The sequence below is a fragment of the Pelophylax lessonae genome (assembly GCF_965119305.1).
Source record: "Pelophylax lessonae genome assembly, chromosome: 6".
Classification (NCBI taxonomy): Eukaryota; Metazoa; Chordata; class Amphibia; order Anura; family Ranidae; genus Pelophylax; species Pelophylax lessonae.
Window position 1 is genome coordinate 267,425,789 of NC_138773.1, and position 25,180 is coordinate 267,450,968.

The 25,180-nt window shown below is 43.8% G+C and overlaps 1 protein-coding gene across 3 annotated transcripts in view; it reads right to left on the reverse strand.

The window, feature by feature from the left end:
- Positions 1-8,224, reverse strand: part of SLC4A10 (solute carrier family 4 member 10) — a 409,068-nt gene extending 400,844 nt beyond the window's left edge. For 2 of the 3 annotated variants that reach the window (XM_082261024.1, XM_082261023.1), the window contains exon 1: positions 7,893-8,224. In XM_082261024.1, the coding sequence (XP_082117150.1) occupies positions 7,893-7,940 (48 nt within the window). In that variant the 5' untranslated portion in view covers positions 7,941-8,224. The remainder of the gene's footprint in view (positions 1-7,892) is intronic. The other variant, XM_082261026.1, reaches the window with a different exon arrangement.
- Between the last annotated feature and the right edge of the window lie 16,956 nt (positions 8,225-25,180).

Consider the following 25,180-nt stretch of genomic DNA (forward strand, 5'->3'; position numbering starts at 1 on the left):
ACCCCCCCATCTTAAGTCTGAAGAACAGTAAACTGGCCCTTTGTTTAGAAAGTTTGGAGACCCCAAAAGACAGTCAGGTCCGGCATAAACATCCAACTGTTCACCAATGTCAGCAACCAGTTTTACTGTGTATGTCCAGTCTAAGTTTTTATAAACTACAATTAGAAGTTAAGGATGTCACTTATTTCAGCACTGCCATGAAAGTGAATCATCCCTCAATCATATATCTAACTCATATAAAATCAGCAATGTAAAAACATTTGTTTTTAGAATGATTAAAAAAACAAGTCATCTTGCTCCTAGCTTATCAAACCAATGTCAATCCAACCTTGAAGCCTTCCAAATTTAGCAGAGGAAGTACTGAGAGCAGTAAGCAGACTGTGTACAGTTTTCTGCTCAGATGCCTATGTAGTTCAGCTTTGTATAAATGTGTGCTTAGAGGAACACACTGCAAACCCCAAAACAGTAGAGTAGAATAGCTCTATAGAGTTCTAGCCATAGAAGTACGAATATTTAGAATTCTCAGAATAGTTTATAGCCTATAAAAATCACAGTCCTTAATTAAAAAGTAAATCTCTTTAAACCAATAGCTTCTTACAGTTCTCTTTTCCAACTTATTACAAATAGAAAGAACATGCAGTACTGGATACAGTGCATAGGGCTTCATTTACTAAAGGTGTTACATTTACTCTTTTGAAGAGAACCTGTGTTCACTTCAAACACTCAGCTACATCCAAGGAATTTGGAGTGTATTACTAGCCATTTTTATGGGTTTTTTGAGTTGGGAATTTTGTGTAGAGCCGGCGGGGGACAGCTGCCAATGGGATGGTGGTGCTGCAGCCATCTAGATGAGTATAAAAATTCAAAGGAACCGATCAACTATACTTAATTAATCGATCTTTAAAAAAAATTGTGCTTACTATATCAAAATTAATGAAACCACAGTTGCATATATAGCAAGCAAACAACAAAGTGCATTCCGTTCACATGTGCCAATGAGGTATGAGTAACCATTACATAAACTATAATTCATAAAGTGCTATGAATACAATTGATAAAAAATAATGTATAAAATAAAGTGCATTTCGTGCAAAAAGGTGTCACTTAAGGCCCCGTTCACATACAAGCGACGCTACTTCGCGCCGCGACCTCGGAGCGGCCGCCACGGACTTCATAACATTGAAGTCTATGGCGGTCGCCTCCTGGTCGCCCCAAAGAAGCTCCGGACCCTTTTTCTAAGTCGGAGCGACTTGTGTCGCTCCTATTAGAACGAGTCCGCAGCTTCCCTATGGGAGGCGACCTACGGCGACCTGTGAGGCGACCAGGTCGCCTCACAGGTCGCCTTAGTGTGAACGGGGACTAATGGTACCAAAATGTGAACATTTGCAATGACAATAAATACATAAAGTGCTGTAAATAGAAAACTACATGAAAAAATGTCCTTGATCACCAGCGTGACCTTTTTTGCACGAAATGCACTTTATTTTATACATTGTTTTTTATCAATTGTATTCATAGCACTTTATGAATTATAGTTTATGTAAGGGTTACTCATACCTCATTGGCACATATGCACGGAATGCACTTTAATGTTTGATATATATATATATGAACTAACTGTGGTTTCATTCATTTTGATATAGTAAGCGCGTTTTTTTAAAAGATTGATTAATTAAGTATAATTGATCGGTTCCTTTGAATTTTCATCTATCCAGACCTAAAGAAACTTTAATTACATTTATACACTTATATAATATTTTGTTATAGTTTAGCCATTTATCATTAGGTTGCACAAGTAGTGGATATATACTTTATATTCCATATTTATAAACATCTAGATAAGTATGATTGTTTATTTTTTTCAGATTCCCAACCTTCTCTTTAGGCCCCATGCACACAGGACGTTTTGCAGCTGCTGTTAGGAGCGTCAGACGTTTTTTTGCAGCTTAAAAACGCCCCTCTATGTTATTCTATGGCCTCATGTACACACAGACTTTTAGGAGCTCCAAGAGGCATATGCGTTTTTAAGCTGCAAAAAAAAACCAGGGCCAGTGCGTTCAGGAGCAGCAGCGTTAACCTGTAAAAAACGCCCAACGCTGCTAAACGCAGCTTAATGCTGTATATCGGCTTTTAGCAGCATCAGGCGTTTTTTAAAATGTGAAAAATGTGAAAAATGAAAAATGTGATTGGTCACAAATAGAAGAGGGTTGTGTTTATTTAAAAACGCTGCTAAGCACCGACGCGCCTAAATGCCCATTGATGCCAATGCGAAATGCTGCTAAAGGCGCGTTTTTGACGCTGCTTTTTCCTGGCGTAAGAAATAGCATTGCAGTTCGTTTTTTCTGATGCCCTGTGTGCATTGGGCCTTAAACCTGACTGATTCTTTGATGACAACCAACTTTTCAGAGATGAACCATTAATAAACAACCACATAAATGATTAAAAAGTATACTACTTTGGGGAAGGACTTCAGCTATTTTTATATGGATTTTTATCTTTTATGTTTGTTTCATTCATTATAGCCAAACATAAGGCACACAAATTAAAACAACCCTGTATTCATTAATACATCATTACATGCACCATTAATTGTATTGTTTTAAGGCAAGCAGTGTTGATTTGACCGGATTTGAGTTGATGTCAGTCTTTTTCTGTCTACTGTACAGTCTGGACAGCAGTGCTTGTAGAGGAGGAGGAAGAAGCAGCACAAGTAGCCAATAAGGTGTGTTGCAATGCAGGGAGTGTACTAATAGATGGAGAGAGCAGAAGGGCAGATATATGAACTCAATAGTGACATAATGGGGTTGATTTACTGAAGACTTCACTGTCCAGGTGTAGGGCAGAGGCACGGAGGGAACCTTGAAGGCCTCCTTTTACTTGCAGTGATGTTTACTGCCCCTCTGAAAAGTGATGAGTGGTCGGAGACAATGGGGTTGATTTACTAAAGGCAAATAGACTGTGCACTTTACAAGTGCTGTTGCTCCAGAGCTTAGTAAATGGGGTAAAGTTCACTCTATAAAGAATACCCAATCACATGCATGGAAAATAAAGAAAACAGCATTTTTTGCTTGCTCATGACTGGATGATGGAAGTCAGCAGAGCTCCCCTTCATTTACTAAGCTCTGGAGCAACTGCACTTGCAAAGCGCACAATCTATTTGTCTTTAGTAAATCAGGCTGGGTTCACACTTGTTCGATGTCAGACATCACAAGTGATTCGCACCGCATTGCTGTGCAGATCGCATGCAATGTTTTTGCGAGGCCAATTCAACCATACAGTTTGTATAGCTGAATTGGCATCCCATTCGGACCAAAATGGAGCAAGACCCTTTTTTTGGTCCACACTGGATGCGGATCGCATGGTTGTTCACACCCATACAATTTGATTCCTGTCTGGTTTCACAGATTGAACTGCGATCTGCGAACCGATTTGGGGGTGCCGCAGAGCGCAATGTGAACTGCCTGTGATTGAGATGCAATGTGGGAACCTGCACTGGAATGGCGCTGATTCCCCCATCGCACAAGTGTGAACCGAGCCCTAACTCCAATATGTCGCCTTTCCACCGCCTGTTTTAACCCTTGAAAGACAGCAGCACTCATGTGCATTAAATGGAGTTGCAGGGTAATTGTCATGTGGTCTCTTTTCACTTGAATTGGTCAAGTTTGGAGACAGTACTGTGCACCAAAGCAACATGGGGTATAATTTTTAACACATAGCATAGAATTGCAGCAGAGACATGTGTACCATCATGTCTGCGTGCTGTGTTAGGTCAAGGTGGGTGGTCGAGGGAGGTGGTACAACTGTGGAGCAACCACCTAATTTACTGTCCCCCGGGCCACAAGTGTAAATGAGCCTTAAGTGAAATGAAATCTGTAGCAGAGAAAGATCTGGTCCCTCACTTAGTTGGTTTGGCTGTGCTGTGGAGCAGAGCTGTGTAAATCTCAGTACTGGATGGACAGAAATATAACTCATTTGCCAAAACACCTTTGAAGGCCCTCACAGATAAATATTGGTTCAAGTCTATCAAATGCAGTAGGAAAGCTCCTTCTTGAAGAGCCTTAGTCAATGAATTAGATTTTGAGCATCATTTGCACCCTAATGACAAACAACATCACAGCTGTGGCCATGGGGGCAGACCTGGGCAGATATCTCACCAGTCACCACCAAAGAACCAGAAAGATAGCATATATCACCCACAGGCACCTATCAAAAAATATCAGCGTTTGGTGGACTGCCACTTAGCAAATCTGGGTAACCTGTACACAATGAATATACAGTAAACCCCCGCTCCATCGCGGTTCAGTTTTTGCGGTCCCGGTATATTGCGTTTTTTTTTGTAATGTTATTTTACTATATAAATCATTAAAAATGAAATATTTTTGTGTTTTCCATAGTTCTTGCTATGTCTCTCAGTATCTTTTATGTGTTTAAATGAGTTTCTATTGTTTTAAAAGTGTGTTTAAAGACCTTAAAATGCTTTTACACGTACAGTGACAGTAAAAAAAACATGCCTACAGTGAATTTTAATAGGATTTTTCTATTTCGCGGAATTTCACTTTTCGCGGCTGGGTCCGGAACGTAACCCCCGCAATGGAGGGGGGTTTACTGTATTCAAATCTATTACATTTTTAAATACATACTGTATATCCTGCCGCTATAATTCCATTTTACCCATCAACTTCAACATCAAGCAGATTAGCCACACAAAAAAGATTCTACTGTAATTTCCAACGAAAATAATATAATTTGTGAAAAGCTGTATTTATTGTCTTGAGAGTTAAAATGTAGAAATTGACAGTTTAGTAAATGAACAGCATAAAATGGGATTGCAGAGGCAACCTTTACATGCAATGTTCTTTTTCCAATGTGCTGTACTCCTGAACACTTGACAATAATTATAGACATCTATGAGTCAGGAAGCAGGGCTTTTCTGAGGCTGTTACTCTGGAATAATCATCAGTGCCAATGCTGATTAATTGACTGATTTCAACAGCATGGGGCTTTTTGTCCCTGCAGAAAGTACACGATAATTCACTACATTTTACACCCACTCAGAGTACCTGTCTCACAGAAGATGCCGATTCAAAGCCATTCCGAATCAACCATTAACTTACCTTCAGAAAGAAGAAAAATGTACAGAAAGCTTTTCTGAAACATGGCAAGAAAATGGCCTGGTCTTTACTTGCTACCATGAATGCATGCGGTAAAGACGTAGGACTGGATATGCATGGAATATGATAAAAAAATATTACATCCAAAAGTAGCCATCAATGTGAACAGATAATCTACAATGATCTCAAATGTACATTTAATTGGAAATTAATCTTGAAGTGATTTATACAGGTGTATAAAAGTATATGTGTGCATGTCACTGAAGAACACATGCATTGCCCTCCTTTCTATGTATAATTCCACCATTCAAAGAAAGGGCATATTTACTCCATTAGTATATAAAAATACTTTATGTATAAAGGATGGGTATCATTTTCTTTGATAGACAGAAAGATTAAAGACAGATAGACAGACAGACTGACAGGCAGGTAGGTAGATAGATGATTGACAGAGAGATAGACAGATAGACAGCTATATAAGAATTTAGAAAGACTGAGCAAGAGATTGCAAGTAGGCTGATAGACAGACTGAGAAGTAGATAGATAGATAGATAGATAGATAGATAGATAGATAGATAGATAGATAGATAGATAGATGGATGGATGGATGGATGGATGGATGGATGGATGGATGGATGGATGGATGGATAGATGGATGGATGGATGGATGGATGGATGGATGGATGGATGGATGGATGGATGGATGGATAGATAGATAGATAGATAGATAGATAGATAGATAGATAGATGATAAATAGGTAGATAGATAGATAGATAGATAGATAGATAGATAGATAGATAGATAATAAATAGATAGATAGATAGATAGATAGATAGATAGATAGATAGATAGATAGATAGATAGATAGATAATAGATAGATAGATAGATAGATAGATAGATAGATAGATAGATAGATAGATAGATAGATAGATAGATAGATAGATAGATAGATAGATAGATGACACCAATCATCATAACATGAAACAGCTAAAAAAAAGTGATACAAGGTCAAAGAATGTAGAGCTGGCCCATAGAATCACTGAGGCTATGTTCACATGTCGGCGTAGCAAATCAATCACCCCGATTATGCCCGCGATCCAGAAATCATTGCAAATCGCGGGACGCCTGTGCGTTGCCCGTGATTTGCAATAGCACCCCAAACACTGTACGATGTTGCCGCGATTTCCGCCTGCCGAATCGCGGTAACATCGCGGAAAAAAAAATTGCGGGACGCATGACGCCCCAAAGAAGCTCTTGTACCTTTATTGGGCGTCATGCGTCCCGTGATTATTTTAGCGTGATGTTACCGCGATTCGGCAGGTGAAAATTGCGGCAACAACGCACAGCGTTTGGAGTGCTATTGCAAATCAAGGGCAACGCACAGGCGTCCCGCGATTTGCAATGATTTCCGGATCGCGGGCAGAATCGCGGTGATTCTGGCCACGATCGCTACGCCAACATGTGAACGTAGCCTGAGAGTTGGACACAACTGAATTGATAACATCCATCATGAGAGAGAGAGAGAGAGAGACCGCCAAAGACACAACTAAATGATAGATAGATAGATAGATAGATAGATAGATAGATAGATAGATAGATAGATAGATAGATAGATAGATAGATAGATAGATAGATAGATAGATAGATAGATAGATAGATAGATAGATAGATAGATAGATAGATAGATGAAAATAGGGATGCAGACAGGCAATAAATGTGTAGATAGATAACAGATATATTGATGATAGATACAGGCAGCAGGGATGCAGTCAGGAAACCAAGAAATGAGTAAAGAGATAGATAGATAGATAGATAGATAGATAGATAGATAGATAGATAGATAGATAGATAGATAGATAGATAGATAGATAGATAGATAGATAGATAGATCATTATTAAATATATAACTTGTACACATTGAGGGCCTGTTGTTACAATGCCTGCTTCTCTGTCACATAGTATATACACAGCCTGGAGAGCCATGTACTGCACTCCCCTGCAAAATGGTATATCAAGCATTGGCAGCCTGTGACTGTGACAGCTACTAAGGTTCCCGACATGAAATCATTGGACTATCATTACCTATAGACACCATAATATCTAGACACTGCTACATATAGACATCTTTATATTTGTGCACCATTCATAATATATAGACACCTTTTAGATATGGGAACCATTCATTATATATATACATCTTTATATATTGGCCACCATTCATTATATATAAACATCGTTAGATATGGGCACCATTAATTATATATTGACATCTTTATATATGGGCACCATTCATTATATATATAAAAACATCTTTATATATGGGCACCATTCATTATATATAAACATCTTTAGATACGGGCACCATTCATTATAGACATCTTTATATATGGGCACCATTCATTATATAACAACATCTTTAGGTACGGGCACCATTCATTATATAACAACATCTTTAGGTACGGGCACCATTCATTATATAACAACATCTTTATAAATGGGCACTATTCATTATATATAAACATCTTTATATATGTGCACCATTCATTATATATAGACATCTTTATATATGGGCACCATTCATTATATATAGATATCTTTCCATGCAGACAGCAATGTGATGGCAATACAATAAATGTAGATGGCATATGATGGAGGGATCGCGGAGCCCGGTCCATGGATGGGGGTGATCGGCCGGTGTCGCACACATCCCTTCCATTGATGAGCGGCTGTCCGGGGATCGGTGCCCTCCATCTATATACCGGGGATCGGGGCTCCTTACCGTGGGTAGCAGCGGTTCCATTTGCGCTCCCTGCTCTTTGATCTCCATGGTTTGTCGGTGTCCGGTGCTGTCCCGGTGCTGTGCTCTCCGCAGTGCTCAGTGTCAGCTCTGCTGCTTAGTATTCGTGTCAGGTAGCTGTGGAGCTGGAGGAAATTACACACTCCAAGTCATAGCGAGTCACATGGCTTCTACTCTGTGTAGAGGCTGAGCATGGAGTGTCGGGGGTGCTCAGTGGTGCCTAGGCACAGGACCTGCCCACAGCTGGATGCCAGCCTGCCCCATGGATTCCACCTGGACTCTAATGCTAGGAAGAGCTCTGTGTTTGTATCCTACCCACATCTAATAGCTGCTATTATAGAATCCTGTACAGGGGAAGGCTGCTACTGACCATGACCATCATTTATAGGAACCATCAACACCATAGGGGAGTTTTATTTCTAGGGATCCTTCATATAATTGAGAAGCATTACCCAGCTCAGTCCCAGCACATAGAAAAGGCAGTTTGGGGTTGATTTAAAAAAGGCAAATAGACTGTGCACTTTGCAAGTGCAGTTGCTCTAGAGCTTAGTTAATGAGGTAAAGCTTTACTTTGAAAAGAATAAACAATCACATGCAAGGATAATTAAAAAAAAAAAAAAAAAATTAGCTTGCAGATGATTGGATGATGATGGTCAGCAAAGCTTCTGCTCATTTACTAAACTCTGGAGCAACTGCACTTTGCAAAGTGCACAGTCTATTTCCCTTTAGTAAACCAACCCCTTAGCCTTATGCCCTATTGCAGTATGTTGGTATGCATTAAAAAAAAAAAAAAAGGACATATTGCATTTTTTGAAGCGCATTTCATTGTGCTGCACACCAGGTGAAAAATTAAAGTGGTTCTAAAGTCAGAATTTTTTTATTTTTTTATATCTTAATGCATTCTATGTATTAAGATAAAAAGCCCTCTGTGTGCAGCAGCCCCCCTATTACTTACCTGAGCCCCCTCTCTATCCAGCAATGTCCACAAGTGCTTCAGCCATCCAGGACTCTCTCTCCTGATTGGGTGAAATACAGCAGCGCCATTGGCTTCTGCTGCTGTCAATCAAACTCAGCCATTTAGGAGAGAGAGGGGACGGGGCCGAACACAAGCTCTGTGTTTAAATGGATACACAGAGCTGTAGCTTGGCTCAGGTGCCCCCATAGCAAGCTGCTTGCTGTGGGGACACTTAACAGGATGGAGGGGCCAGGAGCTCCAGCCAGGAGCCTGAGAAGAGGGGGATCTGGGCTGCTCTGTGCAAAACCAACTGCACAGGGCAGGTAAGTGTAGCAGGTTTTCCAGGCATTGTGCCTGATGTGGGTCTGCCATTGTTACCGGTTACCTCTCCAGCCCATGTGAGCTGCGACCCTGGGTGTGAGAACTGAGACATTGACAACTGTGGCATCTTTGTTTGGTTGTTTTATTGTATTTTTTAGGGGATAGGAGAAGGGAATGAGTGGGATACTCCTTTGGCTTGACTATGTACAATTCCAGGACTCTATAGCAAAAATGGCCATTAGCGCTGTCTTGACGCCAGCCGACGCTAGCCAACGCTTACTGGCGCTTTGAACACACTGTATCTCTGAAAGCTGTGCTGGAACTCCGACGTAAGTCCAAAAGATCCAGGACTGTAGAATACTGGACTTCTAACAATACTTGCACTCAAAAGTCACTGACAACTCCCTCCTGCCTTGCACTGGCTTGAGGTATCTTGAGTGAATTCCTGTATGGCTGCAACTCTTAACTGATGCACTACACACTGTGCACTGACTCTTCAGGGCCCAAACTGCAGGCTCCACCTTTCACACTTCAGGGTCCTCAACCTAGGTACCCTCTCTATCACTGCAGGGTCCTCTGACCAGGTACCCCCTTTACAGCTAGCTGATACTTGGATCCTAGAACCTTCTCCGGAGTGGTCCCCACTGACAGTAGGCAGACCCCCCCCCAGGGGCAATCCTCAGTACTCACGACCTGTGTAGGCTTTCCTGGGACTGGACCCCTCTCGCTCTCCACAGGCTCTCGGCACACCGGATCCCCTCAGCTCAACTCAGCACTCTCTGGATTCCCAGGCGACACCCCGAGACATCCACTTCCTCAGACAGGAGGAGAGACAGCTGTTCTCTCCCTCCTGGGACTCTGCTCCCGCCAAAGACATGCACTTCCCCCAAACGTATATCCATTCCCAGAATCCCTTGCACCATAATCTGCCTTCTGGGGTAGTTACAAGCCTGAATGTGTCCCTGTTTGGGTTTCCTCCAATGCTCCAATGAGAATCCTCTCACAGAGCCAGTGGGGAGACTCCCCTCTCAGCAGGCACACCTGGAAGCCATGACACCCTAACCAAAAAGCAATCATGGCCCTGCTGTTAGGCAGACAAGGCCCACTATGCATTTACCTAGCACCTACCCCACACCAAAATGAGTCAAGTCCCTCTGACTCTGAGGCAGCTGCCTCCTGCCAAAAACGTTGCCAAAAAACAGGAGTATCCCACAAACCTGGAAAGGGGGAAAAGGAAAAAAATGAATTTACAAATAAATTACAGTGAAAAAAATAGATCTTTACACTCTGCTGTACAAATTTTACAAACAGTTTAAGGAGCATGAAAACTGATGCACCCCCCACCAAATAAACTCACTTGGTGGAGAACAATAAAGAAAAAGACAATGCAATCATCCTGACTGTCTATCTCTAAGGTGATCCCACATGGAAAGAGAAAAGGAAGCAAAAGTTAATCAACTGCACACACATATGAAATGCAAGCCTAACTATCTGAACAGTTGAATGGAAAGATCCTCCTTCCTAACTGCAAGGGCGACCTTTCCACTCACTCCCTGACTATCTCTACTAGCCAGTGTCTTGACACGCCGGGGTCTTCTCCTCCCTTAAAGAGCTTGTCCCCTAACACCAGCTGTCTAGGCAGAGTCCCTTTTGTAGAAGTGAAGCACAGCTCCCTCTGCTGTCCTTCCAAGCACTTCAGTAAGGAAACAGGGCGGGTCACACACTCTCATGACCTACAGTCCTGTTGAGTCAGAGAAACATCACAGGGGTCCAGCAGGGCACCCCCACCAAAGTTCCTGGACACACTTGAACTTTGTAGCACAATCTTCATCTGTCAAGACTGTGGATGACGTCCCACACAGCTATTTGTAATCCACAAAAGATCCTGGCCCAATGGCCCAAGGGATCTGGCACAACAAACAATTTCCCAAAAAGACCCGGGTCCGATAGCCCTAAAAGGTCTGCAACTGCAACACTTGACTTCCAAAAGACCCTGGCCCGATGGCCCAAGGGGTCTGGTTTTAAACTTTAAACACTTGCAACTTTACTTCAGCATTGTAATATTTTCAAGTCTCCTTGGTCAGTTGTGGTAGCCAGCCGGCCACACAGTTTGTTGGTTTGCCCTTTTGCTCTGAAAGCTTCTTGGAAAGGAATATCTGCATATAATACTCAGGGTGAGGCACTTGAACATATTCCCCCTGCTCATTCTTGACCCGGATGGACCAAGCATGTCTTGACCCATCAGGGCGGCGAACCGCCACCCTGTCTATATAGATGGAGCGCCCATAATACCATTGAGTCTTTACTTTGTGGAATTTCTCCTTAAGCCCCTCTCCCGGAGAGTCTCTGTAGGGCTTTGGGACAAACAAGAAATCCCAAATGAGTTAGTCATACCAGTAATCCCTGGACTTCTCCACCATTATCATGACCTCCCTTGGTGCGTAAGGGTAATCATAGCCATACTCCAGGGTAACCTTCTTCTGCATCCACCGTTGCATCCTGGACAACCGGGAAAGAGTTCTCCTGTTACCTCTCCCTGGTAGAGAAAATGGAGTATGTACCCTCTGTATCATTTCCCTTAAAGGCCGTATTTTGGTCTCTGGCCCAAGCAATGTTCCCTGGAGGGGTGAAATCTGGGACCCTGGCGACAGAGACATCGCAGAATCCCAACTTTTTGGCAAGTTTCCCCCTTTCTATAGCTTCCTTGGCTTCCTGGTCTAAAGGCACAGTCACTTCATAAGGAACAAACTATTCAGAGAAAGGGAATACAATAAGACATGTGGCCACTCACTAAAACTAGAGGAAAGGCGGTTTAACCTTAAAATACGTAGGGGGTTTTTCACTGTAAGAGCAGTAAGGATGTGGAATTCTCTTCCACAAGCAGTCGTATCAGCAGGGAGCATCGATAGTTTCAAAAAACTATTAGATGGGCACCTTAAAGACCACAACATAGAGGGGTATACAATGTACGGTTAACAGCAAACACACACATCATAGGTTGAACTGGATGGACGGATGTCTTTTTTCAACCTCACTAACTATGTAACTATGTAACTATGTAACTTCGGGACCTGGGGGAGCTGCTCCCAGCTTCTGACCCTCATTCCCATTCAGTTTCATCAATAGATCCCCAATCATCCATTTCTTCATCCAGTGGTCCATACCGCATGTAAAAGAATGGGGAATCAACTCTTACTGGACATCTCTCACCTTCGCTGCTTGTGCTAGACGGTGACGCCTGGATGGCTGCTGGCTTAACAGACTGCGGGACATTAATGGGAGCGGATCCAACTATGGCTGTTGGTGTAGATTTCTCTGGCCACTCTCCAACTATCTGGGTAGACACGGATCCCCTCCCTATGGAGCTCTGCAACCGAGCCCCCTCCCCGCAGACTACAGGCCCACCAACCACTGGCAGGGCCTCCAGCTGCATCATGAGTCTGAACATGCCCCTCCAGACTCCGCGGAGGAACTGTGACTCGCTCCCAGTCACCTCCTGAGTGAGGCCTGTCTCCCACATAACGGTGAGCTTCCTAGGGCAGCCCTCACTCTTCTCTGCCCTGAGCAGCAGATCACCGCATTGCCCACATTGAACCCACGCCTGCACCCGCAAAGTAAAAGTGGCACACTTAGGACATACCACTCCCATGAACTCTCGGCTGCCTCCGGTGCACAGCATGAGTCCGCCACCCGGTACCATCTGGATACCGGTATCCCAGACTAGAGCGGGATTGGGCTGGTGGATCTGTTACTGGCTCAGCTTCGCTGGATCTTTGACCATTAGCGGCAGTAATAGCCGGAACACTCTTCGCTTCTCTCACAAACTACACGTCTCCCTCTCTTACACGTGTCTCCCGCACGGCCACACCCGAAGGAGGGGATATTAATAAGGTCCCCTGAGTCACTCCTGATTGGCCGGATGTTCCCGCTGTTTCCACCCTGTCGCCTTATTGGGCGATGACTCCTCCTGCTAGGCAGATCTACATGTGGCGCGCTTTCCTGCGCGGTACTGTAACTCTTCCCCTGCCATGCTTCTTCACTGCAAGCCTCTGGGAAATAGCTGCTAAGCGGACCATGTCACTTGCTAGACATGCGTCCGCCCATCTCAATTGCACTAGGGCCACAACTGCCTCTTCCTTTACTGAAGCCAGCTGTCCCTCCTTGCTCGGCAAGAGTAGCATCCTGCTGTCGGTCGCACAGCCGATACTTCTCTTCCTTGCCACACACGTGCAATCCTCATCTTCCATACTGGCTCCGGGATTAGCCCCACTGCCCCTCTCCACATGGCCAACTTCGATCCCCACAGTATCAGTGCAGCAACTATAGAGAATAAATGTCCCCTTGTCAGATGCATGGTCAACATCCTTCCATATAGCATGCACAACTACCAGGCCCCTGGCACCTTTCTTCCCATGCCCCCAGCCTCCATCTTCGCTGTCCTCACCGGCGTCCTCTTCTCTGTCCCCCCCGGGACCCCTGGCGCCATCTTCACTGCCCACCCTGGGACTTCTTACTGTTAAGCAGTTGCAGCATTCATAAATTTTGTCACTTTTGCCTCCTGCTCTCCATTTTTTGATAGCAGAGTACATTCCATAGTCCATATGAAAAGTCTTCATTACATTACAATTTTTCTTAGAACATTTGCGTTGCCACAAGCACCCTTCCACGTGGGCTTCCAACGTCAACCCACTCTCCCTCCCGCAGCTGCAGTCTCACACCCAGCCTGGTGTTTGAATAACAGTTCTGGACACAAAAATTTATTTTTTGGACGTTTCTTTTTGCCGTTGCCAAGGGCAACTGGCCCAGTAACTAATGGCAAAATCCTGGACGAGCCCCCAAATGTAGCAGGTTTTCCAGGCATTGTGCCTGTTGTGGGTCTGCCATTGTTACCGGTTACCTCTCCAGCCCATGTGAGCTGCGACCCTGGGTATGAGAACTGAGACATTGCCAACTCTGGCATCTTTGTTTGGTTGTTTTATTGTATTTTTAGGGGATGGGAGAAGGGAATGAGTGGGATACTCCTTTGGCTCAACTATGTACAATTCCGGCACTCTATAGCAAAAATGGCCATTAGCGTTGTCTTGATGCCAGCCGACGCTAGCCAACGCTTACTGGCGCTTTGAACACACTGTATCTCTGAAAGCTGTGCTGGAACTCCGACTTAAGTCCAAAAGATCCAGGACTGTAGAATACTGGACTTCTAACAATACTTGCACTCAAAAGTCACTGACAACTCCCTCCTGCCTTGCGCTGGCTTGAGGTATCTTGAGTGAATTCCTGTATTGCTGCAACTCTTAACTGATGCACTACACAATGTGCACTGACTCTTCAGGGCCCAAACTGCAGGCGCCCCCTTGCACACTTCAGGATCCTCAACCTAGGTACCCTCTCTATCACTTCAGGGTCCTCTGACCAGGTACCCCCTTTACAGCTAGCGGATACTTGGATCCTAGAACCTTCTCCGGAGTGGTCCCCACTGAGGCTAGGCAGACCCTCAGGGGCAATCCTCAGTACTCACCATCTGTGTAGGCTTTCCTGAGACTGGACCCCTCTCACTCTCCGCTGGTTTTTGGCACATCGGATCCCCCTCAGCTCAACTCAGCACTCTCTGGATTCTCAGGAAGCACCCGAGACATCCGCTTCTTCTGACAGAAGGAGAGACAGCCATCCTCTACCTCCCGAGACTTTGCTTTCCGCCAAAGACGCCTAGTCACGCACCTCACTCAAACTTATACCCACTCCCAAAATCCTTTGTGGCAGGATCTGCCTTCTGGGGTAGTTACAAGCCTGAATGTGTCCCTGATTGGCTTTCCTCCAATGCACTATGAGAAGCCTCTCACAGAGCCAGTGGGTAGACTCCCCTCTCAGCAGGCATACCTGGAAGCCATGACACCCTAACCAAAAAGCAATCATGGCCCTGCTGTTAGGCAGACAAGGCCCACTATGCATTTACCTAGCACCTACCTGTAAGGTGCTACACCAGTATAACATGTTTGTTGTTTTAATTGAAAAAAAAAAGAAAAGAAAAACAAAAGTTTACAATCACTTTAAAGCCCAACTCCAGAAAAGGTCAAAGTCCTCCCTTGTATGGGAATGTGCCCCACACTGCAAGGGTTAACTGGTCGTTACTGCTTAGTAGACAGGAAAAGCACTTTTACTTACCTGATCCTCTTACACTCTGGCAGCAGACTATCCCTTAACACCCTCATGCTCAATGCAGGACCAGGGCATAGGGGAGAAGAGGTTGCAGGGACCAGTGTAGCAGCATGTAGGAGGCATTGCTACTTCAGTGATTACTACTAGTTTCTGGGGCTTGTGCTGGGTGGCTGGGCTGCCCTGTCCAACCCTGCAACCACACTGCAAGAGTTAAAGATGAACTTTAATGAAGTATGGCAATATATAAATACACTGAACAAAATTATAAACGCAACATTTTTGTAATTGCCTCCATTTTTCATGAGCTAAACTCAAAGATCTAAGACTTTTTCTATGTACACAAAATGCCTATTTCTTTCAAATATTGTTCCCAAATCTGTCTAAATATGTGTTAGTGATCACTTCTCGTTTGCCGAGATAATCCATCCACCTCACAAGTGTGACATTTCAAGATGCTGATTAGACAGCATGATTATTGCACAGGTGTGCCTCAGGCTGACCACAATAAAAGGCCACTCTAAAATGTGCAGTTTTATCACACAGCACAATGCAACAGATGTTGCAATTTTTGAGGGAGCATGCAATTGGCATGCTGACTGCAGGAATGTCCACCAGAGCTGTTGCCCATGAATTGAATGTTCATTTCTCTACCATAAGCCGTCTCCAAAGATGTTTCAGAGAATTTGGCAGTACATCCAACCGGCTTTGCAACCACAGACCACGTGTAACCACACCAGCCCAGGACCTCCAGATCCAGCATCTTCACCTCCAAGATCGTCTGAGACCAGCCACCCGGACAGCTGCTGCAACAATCGGTTTGCATAACCAAACAATTTCTGCACAGACTGTCAAAAACCATCTCAGGGAAGCTCATCTGCATGCTTGTCATCCTTATCGGGGTCTCGACCTGACTGCAGTTCATCATCGTAACCGACTTTAGTGGGCAAATGCTCACATTCTGTGGTGTGTGGCACTTTGGAGAGGTGTTCTCTTCATGGATGATTCCCAGATTTACTGTACAGGGCAGATAGCAGACAGCCTGTATGGCGTCGTGTAGGTGAGCGGTTTGCTGATGTCAACGTTGTGAATCGAGTGGCCCATGGTGGCAGTGGGGTTATGGTATGGGCAGGCATATGTTATGGACAATGGACACAGGTGCATTTTATTGATGGCATTTTGAATGCACAGAGATACCATGATAAGATCCTGAGGCCCATTGTTGTGCCATTCATCCACGACCATCACCTCATGTTGCAGCATGATAATGCATGGCCCCATGCTGCAAGGATCTGTACACAATTCCTGGAAGCTGAAAACATTCCAGTTAATGCATGGCCAGCATACTCTCCGGACATGTCACCCATTGAGCATGTTTGGGATGCTCTGGTTTGGCGTATACAACAGCGTATTCCAGGTCCTGCCAATATTCAGCAACCTCGCACAGCCATTTAAGAGGAGTGGACCAACATTCCACAGGCCACAATCAACAACCTGATCAACTCTATGCGAAGGAGATGTGTTGCACTGCATGAGGCAAATGGTGGCCACACCAGATACTGACTGGTTTTTGGACCCCCCAATACAGTAAAGCTGCACATTTTAGAGTGGCCTTTATTGTGGCCTTTATTGTGGCCTGTGCAATCATCATGCTGTCTAATCAGCTTCTTGATATGCCACACCTGTGAGGTGGATGGATTAACTCGGCAAAGGAGAAGTACTCACTAACACAGATTTGTGAAAAATATTCGAGAGAAATAGACCTTTTGTGTACATAGAAAAAGTCTTAGATCTTTGAGTTCAGCTCATGAAAAAGGTGGGCAAAAACAAAAGTGTTGCGTTTATAAATTTTGTTCAGTGTAGTTACAGGTCAAACTTTGAGTATGTGCCATACTTGTGGAATCCCCGTAGAAGTTGGAAATCATTGTAGTAGGCATCACTATGCCAGTGACCTCCACTAGCTTCTGGGTCCTATGCCGAGCGGCTGCCCTGCTGCATTGTGAACACAGAAGGTCACCCACTCAGCAAAGGTGCCATTCTGAGAACGCTTTCTATTTTTTCAATGAATGCAAAATGTTTTCTAATTGAACAAGATAGATATTGTGACACCATCAGCCAACCTCCCTGCCTGCTAAAAATGCCTCCTCGAGGTTGATCAAGAGATTCCATGCCATCGAATCTGACGAACTTCTCGACCCAGAGGTCACAGGATTCTCGCAGCATGGCTCTGGCTCCACCTCCCACCATAGGCCTGAGTCTAGACACAGCTCCCCGGTATCTTCTAACTGAGTGGGGAAAGCATGTCTCTGCTCAGGCAGAGACGTGCTTTCCCCACGCAAGTCTGATGTGGCAGCCCTGGTAAGCGGACTCCCGATGAAAACGGAGCTTGCATCTATGCTTTTTGGCTTAGATGGATCAATAAAGAAGGAAGTGTCCGCAGTTCGTTCATATCTCTCTCTTGTTCTCGTCAGAGTAGAGGAGACTGAACAGCGGCTTGATCACCACACGGTGGCCATAAAAGATCCTCAAACCCGCACACATAGCTTAGTCATCGCACACAGGATGGCCCTCTATAAAATAGAGGACCAAGAAAACAATATTAGAATACGGGGCCTGCCGGAGGCTACCAGGGATGAAGACCTTCCTGCTACCATCAGAGGTATTTTTAACAGCTTACTGGAAAATCAAGCAGACCTTCCTTTGAAACTAGATCGAGTTCATCGCACCCTCTGCCCATGCAACTTAGCATCCGACACCCCGAGAGATGTTATTTGCAGGGTGCACTACTATGAGGAAAAGGAAACGATCATGCGCAGGGCCAGGGAAGCGACTACACTTGATTACTGACAAATTACACCACAAAGCTATCAACTACATATGGGGATTTCTTGCCTCCCTCATAACTCACATGGATGGCAGGGCCGCTATTCTTCGCTTTCCAGAGGATTTGGAGAAGTTCTGCTTGGATCTCAACATCACCCTACCGGAATTGCAGTGGCAGAGGGTCCCTGGGAAACGTCGATCTGCCACCCCGGGCTCCTCTTTCAAGCTGGGATAAATCCTTGGTGGCCTCCTTGTCCCAACGGCAGGTTTGCTCACCCTGATTCTGATTCAACACCGCAATTCAGTTATTCTCTTACCCCCTGTTAATGCATATAATGTTTCTTAGTTCTTAGGTCCTTTTTGCAACCTTGCAATGGTCTCACTGCCCATTGGTCAGGCCTGTAGATTCATTCCACGTGTATGTCTTCTGTGGTGGCCTTTATGAGTGAGTCCTGAATTACATAAGTACTTTGAGTGTTGAATTACTGCTTTTTCACCTGTTACACTATGTGACTATTATAGAATATTTTGGAAAGGTTGGCTTTTGACTTAATGTTTTTCATGGTTAAAAGTTTTTATTTAACATGTACCTCACATGGGGCTCCTGGATGACTGACATCACTCCTATGAATGTCCTCCCTGCATCCCGGGGCCCCACTCCGCCAATCACAGGTTATGGCTCAGCCCGGTCCACTCAGGATGCCTTCTATTTTGAGGCCCTAGACTACAGTGCCCTGGGTTGTGCTGATATCCTGTACCTGCACTGCAAGGCTTAGCGTGCATATCTTGGTGATTCATGTTTAAGGTATACTCTTCTTATTATTCTCTATGTCTGTCTTCCTTCTCTCTTTCTCCATTCTGGTCTCTGTACTTACTCTCTGGTCTCTCCCCCCCCCCCCCCCCCGCTGCTGCCCCATGGACACATGTTTAGAATTGACGTAGCTTGAGGTGCCTTTCATGTGTTTCCAATTGCGACTATCAACTTAATTTCTCTCAATGTTAGTGGTCTACATGCACCTGGTAAGAGACATGAATTGTACAGAGAACTAAAGGCTCTAAAGGGGGACATCATTTTTTAACAAGAAACTCATCTTACCCACACTACTTCTGTAAAACTCGCTTCCCCTAACTATCTGACATGGCATTACAGCCCCTCAGATGTGAATAAAGTGAAAGGAGTCGCCATTGGATTCTGAAGAAATATATCTTTCAAGCTCGAATCTTCTATGGTTGATGCATGCAGAAGACATGTGTTTTTGAAAGGATCTCTTGGTAATTTTCCTAGTACATTGGCCAACATTTATGCTCCTAGCCATGACCACGCAAGCTTCATATCCTTAATTCTAACCAAACTGCAGGACTGCATTGTCCTAGCAGGAGACTTAAATACCCCTTTGGACACAAAAATAGATACATCACAAAGTAAATCATCCTTCCCACACATAAACGCCTAACATTTATTCGCAAATGTCTCCTCAATGCGCAGCTTATGGATAGGTGGCGAGTGATGCACCCGAGGGACAGAGACTACTCACACTATTCCCATCTCCACAAGTCCTACTCTAGAATAGACTACATTTTTATTGATCACCACCATCTAGAACTTATTTTACAGTCTAAATTCAAACCTGCGACCCTCTCAGGTCATGCCCCCATATGCCTCCAGTTAAATATCCTATCACTCCCACTTAAATTCACTAACTGGAAGCTAAATGACTCTCTCCTATCAGATCCCACAGATAGAGCACAGATCGAGAGCGACCTTACCACCTATTTCTTGGAAAATGAGAACCCTGAGATTTCCCCGGGAGTTCTCTGGGAGGCTCATAAAGCTAACATCCTTGGTAAATTAATCGAATTAGGGGCAAGGAAAAAAAGGGAGTGATCTTGACTTTGATCTGTGCTTATCTGGGAAATCGCTGCTTTAGAAAAAAGTCATAAAACCTTTCAATCTCCTTCTTTATTGCATTCCCTAACCCAAAAGCGAGAGGAGTTGAAGTCCCTTTTCCACTCGGAAAAACAAAAGAAACAATTTAGATTAGTATCCCAACGCATATATGAATGGGGTTACAAACCTAGTCATTTCCTAGCATGGTCGCTCCAACAGAAAAAAACGGCAACATTTATAGCGAAAATTAAAACGCCATCTGACTCTCTTGAATATGAAACGAAAGCTATTGCTAGAGAATTCTGTTAATTCTACCAACAACTTTATCATGTACACAAAGCAACTATCGACTCCCGAGCACAGCACGACATGATTCAGGAGTACCTATCACAGGCTCACTTACCTAAACTACTCCCTTCCTCGCTCCAGGCCCTGGAAGGTGAGATCATGACTTCAGAGCTCAGCTCGGCTCTTAGCTCCATGGCCAACGGTAAGGCTTCAGGTCTAGACGGCCTAACGGTAAAGTACTTTCGCACTTTCCAAGATATGTTATTACCACATTTGACAATATATGCAAATTCTATCTCATAGGACTGCTACCTGAGACCTGAAACTTTACATGCACACATAACAGTCCCCTCCAAACCAGGGAAGAACCCTAGTCTGTGCGGCTGCTACAGACAGACCAGTCTCCCTTTTAAACATAGATAGGAAACTATATGCCAAGATTTTAGCGTCAAGATTACTTCCCCTAATACCAAAATGGGTCTCCCAAGATCAAACAGGCAGAGAGGCTAGGGATAATTCCTTGCTCACTTTGTCCCTCTTATCACATGTTTGTGGGTCCTCCCAGCCCACCCTAACATTATCTTGACTAATCTTATGACAGATTTGAAGACCTTTGGTTTTATATCCAATTTTAAAATAAATCTCTCCAAATCAGAAATTGTGAACATATCAATTCCCCCTAAAACAGTAGCCCTTCTAAAACCCTCTTTTCCTTTTTCTTGGCAACCCTGTAAAATGAAATATTTGGGAATTTTTCTTACGCCCAACTCATCCGCACTATTTCGTGAAAACTATATCCCTTTATTAAACTCTATCCGCCAAGATCTTCATAATTGGAATCAGTGTTGTGAAAATGAACATCCTACCCAGACTACTGTTCCTATTCCAAATGATGCCCTACAAGGACCCACCGGGGTTCTTCTCTATGATCTCCACCCTGATATGCAAATACATCTGGCATGGTAAACGCCCCCCGTATCTCACGGTCTCAACTGGTTAAACCTAAGATTAATGGAGGATTAGCACTCCCAGATCCTAAAAAGTACTTTACAGCAATTGTCTTGAACAGGATTTCAGACTGGAAGCATCACAAACAAACCAAATTGTGGGTACAACTGGAACATGACCTTAGCAAAACTGATCTCTTCAAACAGATTTGGATTCCCAATCATTTTCGCTCTCTAGCGGACTCCACTTCCCCCTTGATTAAATCCACTCTCACAATATGGGACTCTCTTCACAAGTCCAATAATTGGTGTTACAACTCACCCCTGATGCTCCTTACTGGTCATTTGTCCTTTCCACCGGGTGCACTGGACCAACAGTACAACAACTGGCTTGCTCAAGAACTGACAATTCTACACCAGATCACCTCTTCTACTGGACTTCTCCCACTGTCCTCCCTCCTAAAGAATTAAAAAGCTACAGCTTTAGATCAATGGCGTTATAACCAGTTGGCGGCCGTCGTTAAAACTCTGTCTAAGCCCTTGAACGCCTAAGGACCTCACTCCAGTGGAAAGCGTTTTGGTTAATTCATTACCCCCCTGCAAACAGTCTCGAAATTTTATAAAGCCTTAATGTCACTGAAAGCAAACTCCTGGCCTCCCTTTGTTACAACTTGGGAAAAAGACCTACATCTTCCCTTATCCGATAGCCAACGTTCAACTATTTTACAATTGACTCATACTTCGTCCATCTCCTCAAAAATTTGCGAAACGAACTATAAAATCCTGACCAGATGGCATTACACACCTAAGTTCCTCCACAAAGTTTTCCCAGACTCATCAGGCCTATGTTGGCGAGGTTGCGGAGAATTAGAATCACATGCACACATCTGGTGGTACTGCCCGCTAATCCGCCCATACTGGTCATCTATTCTATATTGGATTCAAATAGTATAGGGAACTCCTGTTCCAAATGACCCATGGGTTGTATTGTTTCATTGTTCAGGCGGACCGGTATTGCTTCACATCTTCTAAATGCCGTCAAATCACTCATACCTAGATATTGGAAACAATCCTCTATATCCACACTCTATAAACAACTTAATGAGCAGGATCTCCCTGATAGGCCGGTGGCTATGGTACAATGGGAGGCGGAGGTGGGCCAAGAATTTTCAGCTGATGAATGGCAAGAAATGGTAACTAATATGCATAAATGCACCTAATCCATTATGATTAAGGAAACAGTGGTCAAATTACATACTTGATGGCACCTCACCCCAGTACAGCTGCATAAGATACTCCCTGGGGAACTGGACACCTGTTTTAGGGGCTGCCCTGATAAAGGGACACACCTTCACACTTTTTGGGATTGCTCGGTTGTTCAGCTCTAATGGCAGAAAGCAGCATTAAAGGTCACATCTATTATGGGATTCCCCTTTACCGGTATGATCCACATATGCATATTTTTTGCAGATATACCGCATTCTTGTCATCAACTGACTTCATCCAGCCCATTCAGTGACATGGCTGAGAATCCCCAGCCAAGTAAGCAAATGGATAGGTAAAGGAGCCTTACATCATTGTCTAAATGTTCTCACATCCCCATATTTGGGCAAAGACGCCACCGCTATACCTGCTCCTTACTTTTATAGCCAATAACAGCTCAAAAAGCTGTCATTTGGCTAGTGTCGTCATCATCAGGGATCTGCGGTCATCGTGACTGACAATAAATTAACGAGGGACATTTTTTGGGAATGTTTATTTAGAAAAAAAATACTTTGGTGCTGAAAACATGGGGACACGGTGCTTTGCAAGGGGGATCTCACACTTTTGTTTTTGCTGGTATATATTTTGGGGAACTAACATTAAAAATGATAAAATAGGAAGCCATCTCAATTTCCAGTAAATTAAAAATCCCAGTAAAATGAATTTACAGATTCCTTTTTTTTTTTTTTTTTTACAAAAAAAAAAACAGCACACAAACCCCTACAAAGGTCCCCAAAAATATATGGAAGGCTCTTGGGGGGGGGGGGGGGGGCTCTGTGTGCTGTTTTCAGCGATCACAGATTTCAAGGTAGTTTGCCCGCAATTTTAAATAGTTTTTCCTATGTAACAATAAGTGCAAACAAATCACTGCTCTTGGCTGCATGAGAGGCAAGGTTGGTAGCACATGTAGTGGGCCAGGTAGCAATAACTGTGTTCTTTTACAAGCAGGGCTTTGTTTACATTTTTGGAAGTGCCCATGTCATCTCACAATGGGCAATGTACATGATCACTTTTTTTTCTATTGAAAATTGATAGACTGTCAAGGAAAGGCAGCTATAGGATGATTTCAGCAGCCATGTCTGCTTATACATGGCTTCATGTGTCAATAGATCAGACATCACAACCTGGACTTTTCATGAAGTGTGTGTGTATGTGAAGAGGAGTAGGGATGATCGAACGGTTCGGGTCGACCATCGGTTCGGCCCGAACATTAGGTGTTCGAGGTTCGGCCGAATTTAGAACTTTTTGCCCAAAAAGTTCGGAATTCGGCAACCAGAACTGACCAAAATGCAATGGTTCAGGAAATGGGCTTTAAAAGCTTGTGATTGGACCAGAACCATTAGCAAAAGCCAATCGAGGGGGCAGGAGAATGCTAGGAATGTGATTGGAGTGACTAGGGGGTCCCTAGGCCAATCATTAGTGAATACGCCCCCCAGTATATAAGATAGCCCCCGCCAAATTCCTAGCATTGTTATACAGGACATGGAAGAGAGTGGAAGCAGTTCTGTTAATTTTACTTTAAAAGTGTCATTTAGCATTTATTAGTGTGAGGAAAGGGATATCTAGTGTAGTTAGAGTGCTCTTTTACACTTTAGTTAGCTTCAAAAATTTAGTTTCTGTAGGGAAAGTGTGAAGTGTCAGGGTGACCGTAATGTAGTGTAGGGTTAACTGACTGCTATGGCAGGGTGACCAAACCCTTCCATACCAGGGTGACCATAATGTAGTGTAGGGTGAACTGACAGTGACTGCTATGGCAGGGTGACCAAACCCTTCCATATCAGGGTGACCGCTATAGAGAAAAGCTAGTTTCTCTCAAGTCACTTTCGCTGCAGTAATATGGCTTCGCCCCTGTCAGCTTGCTTTTTGGCTGCAGGCGTCTATAGTGATTTTTTGAGCACATGTTTGGAGTCAGGCATGACATCTGAACATGTGTATAGGGGGTATATATACACACCCATGTATGTATATATACACCTGCACATATATAGGTGTGAAAGGAGCAGAAAAAACTACTTGCGCTAATGAAATAATTAACATCAATATAGTTACGCGCCTATCACACCTATATATGTCTAGGTGTGTATATACATATAAGTATGTGTGTATATACACCCGTATACACAAGTTCATATGTTTTGCCTGCCTCCAAAGAACCCAAAAAAATGCCCCAAAAAACGCTAGCGTCAAAAAAAAAAAAAAACACCCAGGTGTGTTGTTGCAGGCATTTTTTTGGGGTTTTTGGAGGCAGGCAAAACATCTGAACTTGTGTACACACACATACTTATATGTATTTTACACTTAGACATATATAGGTGGTATAGGAGCGTAACCATATTAATGTAAATGATTTCATTAGCGCAAGCATATATTTCTGCTACTATCACACCTAAATATGTCTAGGTGTATATATACATATAAGTATGTGTGTATATATACCCGTATACACAAGTTCAGATGTTTTGCCTGCCTCCAAAAACCCCAAAAAAATGCCTGCAACAACACACCTGGGTGTTTTTTTTTTTGACGCTAGCGTTTTTTTGGGCATTTTTTTGGGTTCTTTGGAGGCAGGCAAAACATCTGAACTTGTGTATAGTGGTATATATACCACTATACACAAGTTCAGATTTTTTCC